The 13170-nt window shown below is 70.9% G+C and overlaps 2 protein-coding genes across 2 annotated transcripts; both read left to right on the forward strand.

Annotated features, from left to right (window-relative positions):
* The first annotated feature begins 602 nt into the window (after nt 1–602).
* Nucleotides 603–6852, forward strand: ZNF496 (zinc finger protein 496). The gene is given in 9 exon segments (XM_037500276.2): nt 603–866; nt 1068–1494; nt 1699–1885; nt 2777–2853; nt 3490–3622; nt 3827–3934; nt 4554–4612; nt 4615–4649; nt 4881–6852. Coding segments are annotated over 8 exon segments (1692 nt in total). The 5' UTR covers nt 603–866; nt 1068–1104; the 3' UTR covers nt 5584–6852.
* Nucleotides 6853–7909: 1057 nt separating this feature from the next.
* BTNL10P (Butyrophilin-like protein 10) lies at nt 7910–11776 on the forward strand. The gene is made up of 5 exons (XM_037500911.1): nt 7910–8000; nt 8112–8465; nt 8940–9221; nt 9882–10079; nt 11136–11776. Exons 1-5 carry the CDS (start codon nt 7910–7912, stop codon nt 11774–11776), a joined length of 1566 nt encoding a protein of 521 aa, XP_037356808.1.
* The last annotated feature ends 1394 nt before the right edge of the window (nt 11777–13170 follow it).

A 13170-nucleotide genomic window follows, 5' to 3' on the forward strand; every position in this document is an offset into this window, starting at 1 on the left:
GAGCGAACCACTGAGATGCGGAGACCTCCGCGGTCCTAGAGCGGAGCAGGAAGTGTCCCGGGGGCGGGCGCCGGGGCTCCGGCCTTTCCTCCCCGCGCGTCCGGCGGGCTCGGCGGCCAGGCCTGCGCCAGGGACGCGGTGAGTGGCCGCCGCCCGCGCCCCCGCCCCGCCGCGGCCGCCCGGAGGATGCGGGGCGCCCGCCCCCGACGCCGCGGGAGCGCCCCCCGCTAGGCCGCCGCGCGTCCCGCCCCGGAGCCGGTGAGGCCCCCGCGGGGCCGGGGCGGGCGCGGGGCCGGCGGGCCTGGCGCGGGCGCGGGGCCGGCGAGCGGGGCCCGGCGGGGGCGGACGGGCCCGGACGGGCGGCGGGACGGGGGCGGCGCCCGGGGGTCCCGCGGCCCCGCGCGCGGAGCCGCGCCCCGAGATGGAGCCGGGACCCCCGCCCGCCCCGCGGGGCCCGCCCCGCCCCGGAGGTTGGGGTGCCGGGGCCGTTCCGGGCGGGGGGCCGGGCCTCTCCCCCCGCGCGCCCCTCCCCTGCGCCCCGGCCCGCTGGTGTGCCCCGGTGCAGGCGGCTGGCGCTCCCGGGCAGAAGGGGTGCCCCGAGCCCCCCGCGGGAGAAGGGGCGAGGCGGGCGAAGGGCGAGCGCCCGCCTGTGCTCACCTCTGCCCAGACTTCGCAGGTGTCTGAGAGGCCGCCCTTGGGGTGAACTCCCCTGGCCCCCACCCCAGGGCGGACCCCTCGTGTCTCTGAGGCCCGCCCCCGTCTTTGTGTTCCAGCTCGGTTGGTCAAGGTCTCAAGGGCCAGGACAGTGGCCTGGGAGCCTCAGGAGAGCGGCCTGCGGGGCCCTCCGTGGGGGCCGCTCCAGGAAGGTACCCGCGCGCCTCCCTCCCCCCCGCCCCTGCATGTGGCCCGGCCGGGACCCCAACCGCTGCATCCAGTTCCAGCCGGACGCTGCCTGGGGCCCTGGGAGGGCCCCGCCTGTGTGGGAGGGCTCACCCCAAGGGTCTCACCACCCCAGATCCTCCACAGGAGACCAGACGTTGAAGCCAGCGATTTCTGTTTGGAAATAGGGCCGTCTTCTGCTGCTGACCCCCGTCAAATCCCATCATGCCCACAGCCCTGTGCCCCCGAGTCTTGGCTCCGAAAGAGAGCGAGGAGCCCAGGAAAATGAGGAGCCCGCCCGGAGAGGACCCCAGCCCCCCCGGGGAGCTGCCCAGCCCCGAGTCCTCCCGCCGCCTCTTCCGCCGGTTCCGCTACCAGGAGGCGGCGGGCCCGCGGGAGGCGCTGCACCGCCTGTGGGCCCTGTGCCGGGGCTGGCTGCGGCCAGAGCGGCACACCAAGGAGCAGATCCTGGAGCTGCTGGTGCTGGAGCGCTTCCTGGGCGCCCTGCCCCACGAGGTGCAGGGCTGGGTGCGGGCCCAGGAGCCCGAGAGCGGCGACCAGGCCGTGGCAGCCGTGGAGGCCCTGGAGCGGGAGCCGGGGAGGCCCTGGCAGTGGGTGAGCCGCAGGCGGGCAGCTGGGTGGGCAGCTCCCCGGCGGGCCCAGCAGGGGAAGGACATCTGTCCAGGGCTGCAGCCCCGGGTCCCGCACGGAGGGCGTCTCCCAGGAAGCAGGCCCGCCCCACTGGGCCCTCGGCAGGCACCGCGTGTGCCCCATCCCACTGGCCCCACTCGCAGTGCTGAGCGTCCCATCGCCTTGCAGCTCAAGCTCTGTGAGGACCCCGTGGTGATCGACGATGGGGATGGGCCCCCGGACACAGCTTCGCAGGAGCGGCCGCCCACCGAGCCCCAGAGCGACCTCACCACCCCTGCGGGGAGCCAGGATGTGCTGCCCACGGCCCTGCTGCAGGGAGCAGGCCTCCCCGGCCGCCCCCCCAGCGGGGACCCAGGTGTGCAGCCCGCAGGGGCGGGGCGGGGGCGGCCCTGACGTCAGTGCTTTCTCTGCACCCCGCTCCCATGGCCCCCACAGGCTGCGACCCTGGGCCCGCAAGGTGGTGCGGCCTGGCAGGCGGTCCCGGCACAGCTAGGCAGGGTCTTCTTGCCTCGCGTTCTGCCCTGGGCCCGGAGCCACATGGCACGCGGGCACCCGAGTGGCCCCCTGGCTGCCTGAGAGAGTGCCGAGGTCTGGCAGGGTGCCAGCAGGCCTCAGAGACCTGCCCTCCCCTGGGTTTCTGAGGGTCAGCCCTGGAAAACACTGAACTTGGGTCGGGCTCGAAGCCCTCGTGGGGAGGGGTGTTCCGAGGGGCAGGGCGCGGCCTTGTGGCCTGCAGAGTAGTCCTTGGCCTTGGGGTTGAAGGACGTGTGCAGATGTCCCTGTGTGCCCCGTGCTGTCCCGGGGCCTCAGACGGGTCACAGACCCACGTCCGGGAGAAGCTTCCAGAACTGCTGCCTAGCCGGGCCTCTTGGAGAGCACAGAGGTGAGGCTGGTGTCCCCGCAGCAGGAGCTGAGAGTGGAGTCCACACCCCCTCGAGCCCACGCCACCGCCCGCTGGCCGCAGAGGCGCCGGCCCAGCCTGCCCTTGGCTGAAGGCCTGGCCTCGGCCCGAGCTGCAAGGCCCAGTGGGGCCGCCTGACTCTGACCCAGGTCAGCCCCAGGTTTCTCTGAATGGCAGGAGCCAGTGCGTCCGCAAGGTGGGCAGGTGGTCCCTGCGGCCCCCGCTCGCCCCTTGCGCAGGTGTCGGGTCCCGGGCGCCCCCTTGGTGTCCCGTGTGGGCCACAGCAAAGACCCTGCCTTGGAGCGCCGGCCCTCGACCCCTGACCCTCCTCTCTGTCTGTTCCAGTTCCCCACGACCCAGACCTCCTTCCCGAAGCCACCCTGAGGGACGCGCAGCCAGCCAGCACCCTCCAGCTGCCCCCGGTGAGTGGCTGCGCGGCGCCTGGGCCCTGCCCGCACTGGGGGCCGCCTGCAGGGTGAGGTGGTCCCAGCGCTCCTGGGTGAGCCCCTCTGCCGCCTCCACTCCAGGGCCCTCTGGCCACATCCGGCAGGTGGGGGCCGGGCCTGACCCGGTGGGCCACCACGGCAGTGACCGGTTCCCTGCAGACTGTGGCAGGCGCTGGGACATAGGTTTAAGCATTTGGAATTCTTTTCACTTTCAAAAGCAGGTTAGCGTATCGTGTGAAAGTACATCGGGTTGTGTTTTTCAAAAAAAAAAAAAAAAAGTGTGGGTTCTTCCCGATTAACTGACACTTTTTTAACCCCCAACGGCGCGGCGCGGGGAGGCAGAGCACATACGCCCCCTTCCGCCGGCTGCAGTCGAGGTGCTGGCCTCGGGTGGGCGAGGTCCGGGGAAAATTGAGACCCACAACTTCCAGCATTAAGGGGTTTCCCTCGAGCAAAGGGTGCCTGCGCCTCCTGGTGTTTCTGAAGCTGCTGAGGCCGGACCCCAGGGCCCGTCGGCCTGGGGGTGTCCCCAGCCCAGGGTCCTGGCTGCGGCGTCCGGCGCGGCTCCCCCCTTGCGGGCCTCGGCTCAGGCGCCCCGTGCTGCGCTTTCAGAGCCGAGCGTCTCCCTTCAAGGACGTGATCTTCTGCTTCTCGGAGGAGGACTGGTCCCTGCTCGACCCCGCCCAGACCGGCTTCTACGGAGAGTTCATCATCGGGGAGGACTGCGGGGTGGCGCTGCCCCCCAGTAAGACTGGGCCGTGTCTCCCGTCCCCTGACCCCACCCGCCACCTGCACAGCAGCTGTTCCCACCACGCCCCATCTGGCGCCTGTCCCCATCCTGTTCTGCCCTTGTTCTGCCGCTGTGGCTCTGCCCTGGGAGGCGTCCTTGGTGCTCCCACCCCCCCCACCCCGGGTTGCTCACGCACCTGCCCCCCTTGTCTCTGAGCAGACGACCCTGCCGCCCCACCGCCCACCTCCCAGGGTGGGGAGAACAGGCCCCAGGGCCTGGAGCTGCAGGAGCTGCAGGAGAAAGATGCACCCCAGGTCTCCTTCGAGGGTGAGAGGTGGCTCTGGGGGCGGCGGGTGGGGTCCCCTCTGCAGGCCCCTGGCCCGGCACTTGCCAAACAGCCTTGCCTCCCCTGGCTTCTGGCGCCGAGGGCAAGGGTTTCCTGGGGGTGGGGGTGGGGGTGGCAGCAGGTGCCCCTGGGAGCCACACAGTACGCCAGGCACTGGGCTGCACCTCCAGGAGTCTCGCCTGGGGTGCAGGCAGTGTGGGGACACGAGGGCAACACCGTGCAGCCCCTCCTGCCTCTGTCACCAGGGCCCGCCCGTCACCCACACTTGAGACACCCCCTTCACGCACCCTCGCCCTCTGGGCCTAACGCAGTGAGAGCTGGTCAGTGTGGACAGCCCTCTGGCTGGAACCAGCGCCCAGGGCGTCCGCATGGCCCCGCAGCTCCCTCTGGCAGGGCTGGCACTAGGCCCCAGAGTGCCCCGCGGGGAGCAGACATGACCGCAGGTTCAGGGCCAGTGGGCAGGGGCGCCCCCGTGGCCTCTGGTGCCGCGGCCGCCAGGACTGTGGCAGGACTCGGGGCGGGTGGCGCCCGCCGCCCACTGTCCCCGGGCACCGCACCTGGGCCGCTGAGGACAGACGGGCTGCCTCGCTTTCCCGGCAGGCTTCCCCGGCGCCCAGCCGGACGACAGGAGGAAGCGCGACGAGCTACAGGTGCAGACCTGCCCGCAGACTGCGCCAGCCCAGGGCACCTGCGCAGGTACGGGCGGGCCCTCCAGCGCGAGCGCCAGGGCGGTGGGGTGTGTGGCACACAGGTGTGAGTGCAGGGGCGCCCCGGGATTGCGTCCAGCCCGGCTGTCGGCTGCTGCCCCTGCCGAGGCCCCTCCAGGGCCACCCCCAGGCCCAGCGGGGACGCCCTGCGGAAGGCGCTACCAGGGGGGCCGGAGTGCGGCTCGGGCGCCCCTGCTGACCGCCCCTCTGCCTCCTGCAGCTGGAGGCGACACCCCGCCCCCCAGAACGGCCTGGAGGAGGAGGTGACCATAGAGATCGTCCTGTCCAGCTCCGGCGACGAGGACCCCCAGCTGGGCCCATACTGCGCCGAAGGGCCGCGCAGCCCCCTGCAGAAGCCGCGGGGCCTCCCGCCCGCCCACCGCAGGGGCGCCGAGGCGGGGCCCGGGCCGCAGGGCCCCGGGAAGTCCTACGTGTGCCCCAACTGCGGGAAGATCTTCCGCTGGAGGGTGAACTTCGTGCGCCACCTGCGCAGCCGCCGGGAGCAGGAGCAGCCGCTGCAGTGCTCCGTGTGCGGCCAGCTGTGCCAGGACAGCGAGGACCTGGACGGGCACCTGGAGACGCACGAGGCCCAGAAGCCCTACCGCTGCGGCGCCTGCGGCCGGAGCTTCCGCCTCAAGTCGCACCTGCTCTCGCACCGGCGGACGCACCTGCCGCCGCACGGCCCGGAGCCGGGGGCGCCCGAGGGGGGCGCGGCGCCGCTGCGCTTCCCGTGCCGCGAGTGCGGACGCGCCTTCCAGCGCGCAGACCAGCTGGCGCGGCACCGCGGCGCCCACGCCAAGGACCAGGCGCGGCCCTTCCGCTGCCGCTACTGCGCGCGCGGCTTCCCGCACAACCTCGACCTGCTGCGGCACGAGCGCATGCACATGCGGCGCCGCTCCAAGCAGGCGCTCAACTCCTACTGAGCGCGCCCGCCCCGCGCCCCCGAGCCCGAGGTGCTGGTGTCTGCTGGGCGCGCGGCCCCCACGGGCTGGACGCCGGGAGCAGTGAGGCCGGGTGGGCTGGAGGGCAGCAGGCCCCTCTGGCTCCAAGGCCCTGCGCCCCTGCCCCCCGGGAAGGGAGACCGGGTGTCCCTTGAAGCTGCTGTGGCTGTCGGTCACCTGCCACGGCGGCCTCCTTGAGGGCAGCCCACGTGTTAGACTAGATACCCAGGGCCTGCAGCCAGCACCGGGCCCGTGCTGCCAGGGCCCAGCCGTCCTGCTTGGAAAGGTGCTTGCTCTGCCCTGCTCCGGTGCTGGCCAGCAGCAGTTGGTGCCTGCGGTCCTGGCTCACTTGGGCCGGAACCGGGCGGCTCAGCACAGCTGGGAGCAGCCTGGGTCTGTGGCCAGTGGGATTGCAGCGTCCCTGCTCCAGGCGGTGGCCCCTTATAGGGCCCCCCACACTGCAGGGTGTCCCCTCTCCAGCGAGGCATCACCATCATCACGTGCTGGGGTGCCAGGGTCAGGACGTGGACGCGCGCGTGAGGAGACACGGCCAGGGCGGCCTGAGTGCTGCTGACTGGACTGCGGGGCTCTCCCCAGGAGGCAGGGCAAGAGGCCTCGGCTTCCAGGGCTGCAGCCCGCGGTGCCCTAGTGAGAGCCAGGTGGAGCCAGCGCGGCCTCCCACTGCCACTGGTGGGGGGCAGCCCCCGGGCCCTGCAGTGGGTGGCCAGCCTCTGCTTGCCATAAAGGCCAGCTCAGGCCAACCATGGTCAGCCTTGGGGACGTCCTCCCGAACCATCAGCCTCTGGCACCGATGTGCCCGCCCGGCCTTTCAGCCCGAGGGAGAGGAAACACCGAGTCCCCACCCCACACCCGAGGCCCCTCGCTGGGGCCCTCCAGACCTGTGTGTCCCGCATGGGCGGGTCAGGCACAACGCCAACAGCCCTGTGGGGCAGAAGCACAGGACAACCCCGAGCCTTGGAGCCCCTGGGGATGGTGCCCAGACCCAGCTTCACCCCAGTCAGCCCTGAGGGCCTGGGCAACTCAGGGGGAGCCCCACGTCTGCGGCCCCTTCTCCCCACCCGTCCCCACGCGTCCCCACACAGGTGCATAATAAAGACTCACTTCAGAACTGAGGAGTGTGTGTGCCCGGTGTGGGGGAGGGTCAGGCACCTGTCCACAGCCCAGGGGAGGAGCTGAGTCCCAGAGTCGAGGTGGGGGTGACTGAGCAGCTGAGCGGCATCCACAGCAGGGAGGGGCGGCTGCGGGCTGCTAGACAGGCTCCCCAGCTTGTCTCTGGGCCCCTCAGTGCCCCCCTGCGGGGGGGGGGAGTGCGGGGGGGTGGGGGGATGCAGCAGCAGCTCCCCCAGGAGGGGCGGGAGGCCCTTGCAGACCCTGAGGTCTCTGAGGGAGATGCCTCACCTCCGTGAGGGCGCCCCACACCCACCTCTGAGCCCCTCCCGGAGGACCCCGCCGCCCGGGGCAAGGGGCAAGTCCGCAGAAGGTTGGGGCAGGACCAGCCGACCAGGCCGCCCAGGGAAGAGCCGTCCAGGCCCACCCCGCCTGCAAACCTTCGGGGGGCGGGGGAGGGCAGTGCATAGGGCTCAGGCTGATGTGGGGGAGCTTTATCTGAGCCCCAGCTTCTGCCCCTGGCCTGGGTCCCAGCCCTGACGGGTTCCCCCAGGGCCTTGGTGCCACCAGCTGCCCCTTGCCATGGCACACCCCCTTATCTCCCACTGCAGGGGGAGGCGGGGCTGATCCCCACCCCAAAACCCTCTGCTTTGGGGTGGTTTTTTCTGTTGAAACTGCCAAGAAGACACCCCCGGTTCCTTTCGCAAAGGATTCACAGCAGCGTCCTGTGGGCACCAGGCGCGACAGCCCACCTGGACTTCCGGGCCCAGTCCCGTCGCAGGGCCTCGGACGTGGGTCTGGCTGCCTAGGACCCTCGGAGCATACGGCCAGTCCCCCAGCGCCCCAAGTCGCGGGCCTCCTGGGAAGCCCCCGCTGCCCAGCCAGGTGGGTCTCCCCAGAGGTGGAGGCAATGCCCACAAGCAGGTCGGGCTCACCCACTCAGCCCGACCCCCCACCAGACGCCGTCCACACGGGGCCTTCGCTGGGAGGCTGGGGCAGTGGCCGGTCATAGCCCCTCCACCCGACCACACAAGGCCCAGCAGTGACCTACGTGGCCAAGAGTGTGGATACCACACGTGTCCCTGCGGGTGACGCTAAGCCGCAGGACAGATGGACTTGGGGGGGCTCTGCCCCAGGCCGCGGGTGCGCTCTCCCCAAGGCCCTTTCCACTCCCGCAGGTATGGCCAGGACTCATGGGCTGGGTGCCCCTCCTCCCAGCCGTTGGGTCCCCCTCGTCCTGCAGCTCCTGTCCAGCTGCAGCCCCGGGAACGGTAGGTCCCCCCACACCCTCTCCCACCCCAGCACACCAAGGCCTGTCCTCCCGCTCAGAGTCTGGGGGTGGGACTGCCTTCCCTGCCCCACCCTCCTCCCTCTGTCCACAGGGAAGGCCGACTTCCAGGTCTCAGGGCCCAGCGAGCCAATCCTGGCCACCGTGGGGAGCACCGGGGACCTGCCCTGCCGCCTGACCCCCAACATCAGCGCAAGGGACATGGCGCTATGCTGGTACAGGGACCAGCCCTCGGCGGCCGTGCACGTGTGGGACCGCGGCAGAGACGCGCCCGAGGCGCAGATGGGGCACTACCGGGGCAGGACCTCCCTCCTGGGGGCCCACCTGGCCCAGGGCCGGGCCACCGTGCGCATACACAACGTCTCCGCCTTCGACAACGGGACCTTCCACTGCCGCTTCACCGACGGCACTGCCTCCGCGGGGACCACGCTGTGGCTGAGGGTGGCAGGTGCGGGCAGTGGCCCCCAGGTACCCCAGTACCATGAGCCTGAGAACCTTCCAGAAAGCTCTGCCTTCGGCGGCTTTAGCAGGGACACCCTTCCTGGGACGCATCCTGACCCATGGCGCTGCCTTATGCAACTGCCCTTCCTCCATCATCCCGGTGACGTGGGGGGCAGACGGACAGACTGAGACAGAGGCAGACACAGAGAGACAGGCAGAGAGGGAGACAGGCGGAGGCAGAGACAGGCGGAGGCCCAGGGCACATGCGGGCGCGAGGCGGCAAGGGCTCCGGGCGACCAACACTCGCTGAGCAGAGAGGCGGCCTTGCCCTCTGAGCCTTTCCTGCCACCTCGGGGTGGCTTCTCCCGGGACTGGTATGTGCTTGGGGGTGATATGGAGGGAGGCGGTGGCTGCGCAGCCCCCTCCCACCTGTGGGGGCGCCCCGGGCTTGGGCCTCGTGGCAGCTGTGGGTCTCCCCCAGGGCTGGGCTCGGAGCCCAGAATCCACGCGCCAGTGCACGGGGACCGCGGGGTCCGGGCGGAGTGCACCTCGACCGGCTGGTTCCCGGAGCCCCAGGTGGAGTGGACGGACCTCCAGGGACAGGCCCTGCCTTCTGTAACCAACCTCTCCGCCTCGCCGGAGACTGGCCTCTTCGCCGTGGTGTCCAGCGTGGCCCTGGGGGGCAGGGCCCTGAAGGGCGTCGCCTGCTCCATCTCCAGCCCCCTGCTCCAGCAGAGGAAGGTGGCCGAGCTCCGCCTGCATGGTGAGCATGGCCCAGCTCAGTCCCAGACCCTGCCCGGCCAGGGACCCCGGGCACCCCCGCTGTCCCAAGCATCTGTGGCCTGACTGGGGCTGCGGGCCCAGCTTGGGGGCGCCCACTGAGGTGTGTCAGGAGTGCCAGGGGAGAGAGGACGGTTCCCCTCCTTAGTTTATTTGAAAGTTTTTTAATAGACTTTGTATTTTAGAGCAATTTAGAATCAAAGCACACTGAGGGGGAAGCTCAGACATTCTTCTGCCTCCTGCCCTGCAGCCGCCCCCACCTCCCCGCACCTGTCACCACCCACAGCAGACAGGGCCTCTCTTGTGCTTGGGGATTCCCCACTGGCTGCGCTCACCACCCACGGCTCCCTGTGCACCACCCCGAGGGCAGACAGTCCGTGGGTTTGTGGGGTGAAGCTGACGGGCCTGCAGCCTGGCGTCAGGATTCAACACCCACAAACCCCTCTGCCCTGCCCTGCCCTGCCCGTCCCTGCTGAGCCGCTGGGTGGCCTCCGGCCGACTCTGTGTGGCATCTACTGCTGAACGGTTCGGCGTATGGCTCACCTGGTCTCCCCGCGGGGCTGCCCTGTCCACGCAGGCGCAGTCTCCCTGCCCCCCTCAAGCCCGTGCCCTCCGCTGCGCCCCCTCACTCCCATCTCTCCAGCTTCCTCTTCCAGGAGGGCCACGCTGGGCTGGAGAACGGCCCTGCCGCTCCTCGCCGCGGCGGGGATCACAGTGGCTGGAACCCTCTGCCTCTTCTGGACGCGCCAAAGGGAGGAGAAGCAGCAGCAGCTGGAGGAAGTGAAGGCGTGTGGGCCCCGGGAGCAGCCGGCCAGCGGGCCTGGGGACGCCCCGATACCCGGTGCGCACTGGGGCCCCGGGCAGGCCCCGCCTCAAGCCCAGTGGGGGGCGGGAGTGGAGTGTGGCGTCCGGCATTCCAGGCATCCCCCTGGCGCGCCCTGGGCCCGCAGGTGCCGGCCAGCCCTGACCTCGGCCCGGATGTGGGTGGCGGGACAGAGACCCTCCTGACCTCCATGGGGTGAACAGGGTCTGTAGCAACTTTAACGTAAGAAAACCAGCAGGAGCGGGCGTGGGAGGCCGCCGCCGACTGGCCAGGCCTGCGGGCGCCTGTGTCCAGCTCCCGCCCTGCGCAGTCGCTGTTCAGCGGCCTCGCAGGAATGTTCTTGATGCTGCTCTGTGACTTCTGTTAGTCTCGGGCGACTTCCTGGGTGATGAGAGGGTGTGGACTAGAGGAGGCGCTGCCGGGGTGGTGGGGACGGCAGTGGCCTGCCAGGTGCCCGCACGCCGAGCCGCGGGGTAGGGGCGGAGAATTCCAGAAGCAGCAACGGGAATGTTTGGGGAGAAAAAAAGTCTTTGGCTTGAGGCAGAAAACTGGGGCTCTGAGGGCGCAGAGCGGGTGTGGGGTGAGCGAGGGACCCTTGGGGATGCCCGCCAGGCACAGCACAGCAGCATTTGGGGTTTAGAACCGATGGTGGGGACGTGCCCGGCCACCCCCAGACACCCTCCTGGCCTCTCAGCAGGGGCTGGAGCGCGGACGCGCGTCCTCCTGGGTGAATGCGCTCCAAGAGGGCCTTGGACATGGAGAGGACTCAGGGGTCCACTCCCTCTGGGTGTCCAGATGGGGCACGTGGCTGTGGAACAGCCCTACGGCCAGCACAGGCGCCTTCTCGCGTCCCCCTGCCCTGTCTCTGACCTGTGCCCTGACCACCACAGACCAGACGCGCTGACCAGGCCGCCACAATCCCCGGGAGCTCGGCCCACTCCCGCCTGCACCGGGCAGGCTGGGCTTGCTGCAGGGCTCCTGGGCGGGGCGCCCACCCCCAAGTGACCCCCGCGGCCCTGGGGCCCCTGTGCAGGCCTTTCCGTTGGCCCGAGCCTGACCTGCCTCTCCCCACAGAGAGCCTGTCCCTGGACCCCGACACCGCCAGCCCCAAGTTGGCCCTGTCTGCGGACGGGAGGAGCGTGGCGCGGCTGCTGCTGGAGCGGGAGCTGCCTGATGGCCCCGGCAGGTTTGACCGGGACCCCTGCGTTCTGGGCCGCGCACGCCTGTGGGCCGGGCAGCACTGCTGGGAGGTTGAGGTGGGGAACAGGAGCGCCTGGACCCTGGGCGTGTGCCTCGAGAGCCTGCAGCGCAAGGGGCGGGTCCCCAAGTCGCCCCATCACGGGGTCTGGGCAGTGGAGCTGCACAGGAGGGCGCTCTGGGCCCTCACCTTCCCCAGGGTGCGCCTGCGGCCCCGGGGGCCCCTGCAGCGGGTGCGTGTGCTCCTGGACCTCAAGGCCCGGGAGGTCGCCTTCCACAGCGGGGATGACGGCTCCCTCCTCCACACCTTCTCTGGGCTCTCCTTCTCGGGCGCCCTCCGGCCATTCTTCTGTCTCTGGACACACGACCCCAGACCCCTAACCATCTGCCCCGGGCCCCAGGGCCCGGAGGCCTCAGAACCTCCCCAGGGTCAGGGACAGGAGCGGGATGCAGGCCCCCCTCCAGGGCCCAGGCTCCCCCCGCCCAGCCCAGCCCACTGCAACCGCTCAGCCTCCTGAACCCCAGGGGGCGGGCACCGGGGTGTGGCTTCGTACACGACCCACTGCGCCTCGATTCCTCCGCAACACGACCACGGCCACGGAACCGCGTTCCCCCGAAATGTGCCAACTTCAACTTGACAGAGCAGGCTTGTAAGAAGCCAGCCGGGGCCGGGGCCCGCTGTGGGGCCAGCTCGCCCATGGCTGCCCCGGTGCTGTGCCGACGGCCATGCTCTGGCCCGTCCCGCTTCTGAGAGGCCCGAGTGCTTGCTTATCAAGAAGGGGCGAATTCCCGTTCGCAGATGGAGGTTTAATAAAAACTGAGCCCCCAAGGCCATCTTTTCAGAAAAGGTTTCAGGGTCTTTGTTTCATTTAAATTGTCTGGACACCTGGCGAGGTTCCGCTCAGAGGAAGCCGCTGGCCCCTGAGCCCGACCCTGAGAGGTCGGGCAGGGCTGGGTCCCGGGGGCCTCCTGGCTGGCGGGACGCGTGGAAACTCACTTCCCAGTGGTTTCACGGCCGCCTGTCTGCCACGGCCTCCCTGGCCACCCGGTGCCAGCCCGCCCGGGACTCCAGGCCGGCGGGGAGACTGGGCGGCAACAGCTTCGTGAGGAGATGGGTGCACGCGGGTGGCACCCGCACGGCTCCACGGAACACGGGGAAGGCGGGATGCCGCAGGCCCCTCGGAGCTCCGCCCACACCCGGAGACCTGGGTGCGGGAGCCTCTGCAGAGGGCGGCCGGTGCCTCGGCGCTGGGGACATCACTGCAGGCAGGCGTGCCCCAGCCCCACCAGCCCCAGCTGCCGCGCCAAGGTCGGCGCCCCAGCACCCACAACCGCCACCCAGTCCCAGCAATTAACCATCCTGGCTGGAGCGAAGCCCCTGTTGGCCGAGCAGGGAAGGCAGGGGCTGCCGCGAGGGGCCCGGGGTGGTGGGGGTCCGGCAGTCGCCGTCCTGCCCTCCAGAGCCCCAGGCGCCCGGCACCCCCAGCAGCCGAGGTCCGCCCACGGCAGGCAGCGCTGTTCCTCCTGCGGCCCATCCCGTGTCCCGCGGAAGGACCGAGTCCTCGGTGTCCTGCGGGCCGCGCCGGGTCACAGTGGTGCACACGGCCCCAGCACATCCCGGGCCCCACCGCCTTCCACACAGCGGCCGCGGACTCTGCCTGGCGCGGGCCGGGCATGGCCCAGGTCCTTCGCGTGATCTCCATGGACCCCTTGTTCTCCTGGGCAGTCCCTGCCCCTAGCGTGCTGCAGCCTGGGGCCAGCGCTGCCACACCTGGGGGGCGGGGGGCAGGCAGGGCCTCCCCATCACCCCACCGAGCTCCCCAGAAGCCAGCCTGGTAGAAGCGGCCGGACATCTGAGCTGGCAGCACAGGTGCCCTGCGGCCCGGATGGGGCAGCAGCCTGGAGCGCGGCA

Source organism: Talpa occidentalis, unplaced genomic scaffold, assembly GCF_014898055.3.
Source record: "Talpa occidentalis isolate TD23 unplaced genomic scaffold, MPIMG_talOcc4v2.1 talOcc4.9, whole genome shotgun sequence".
NCBI classification, from domain to species: domain Eukaryota; kingdom Metazoa; phylum Chordata; class Mammalia; order Eulipotyphla; family Talpidae; genus Talpa; species Talpa occidentalis.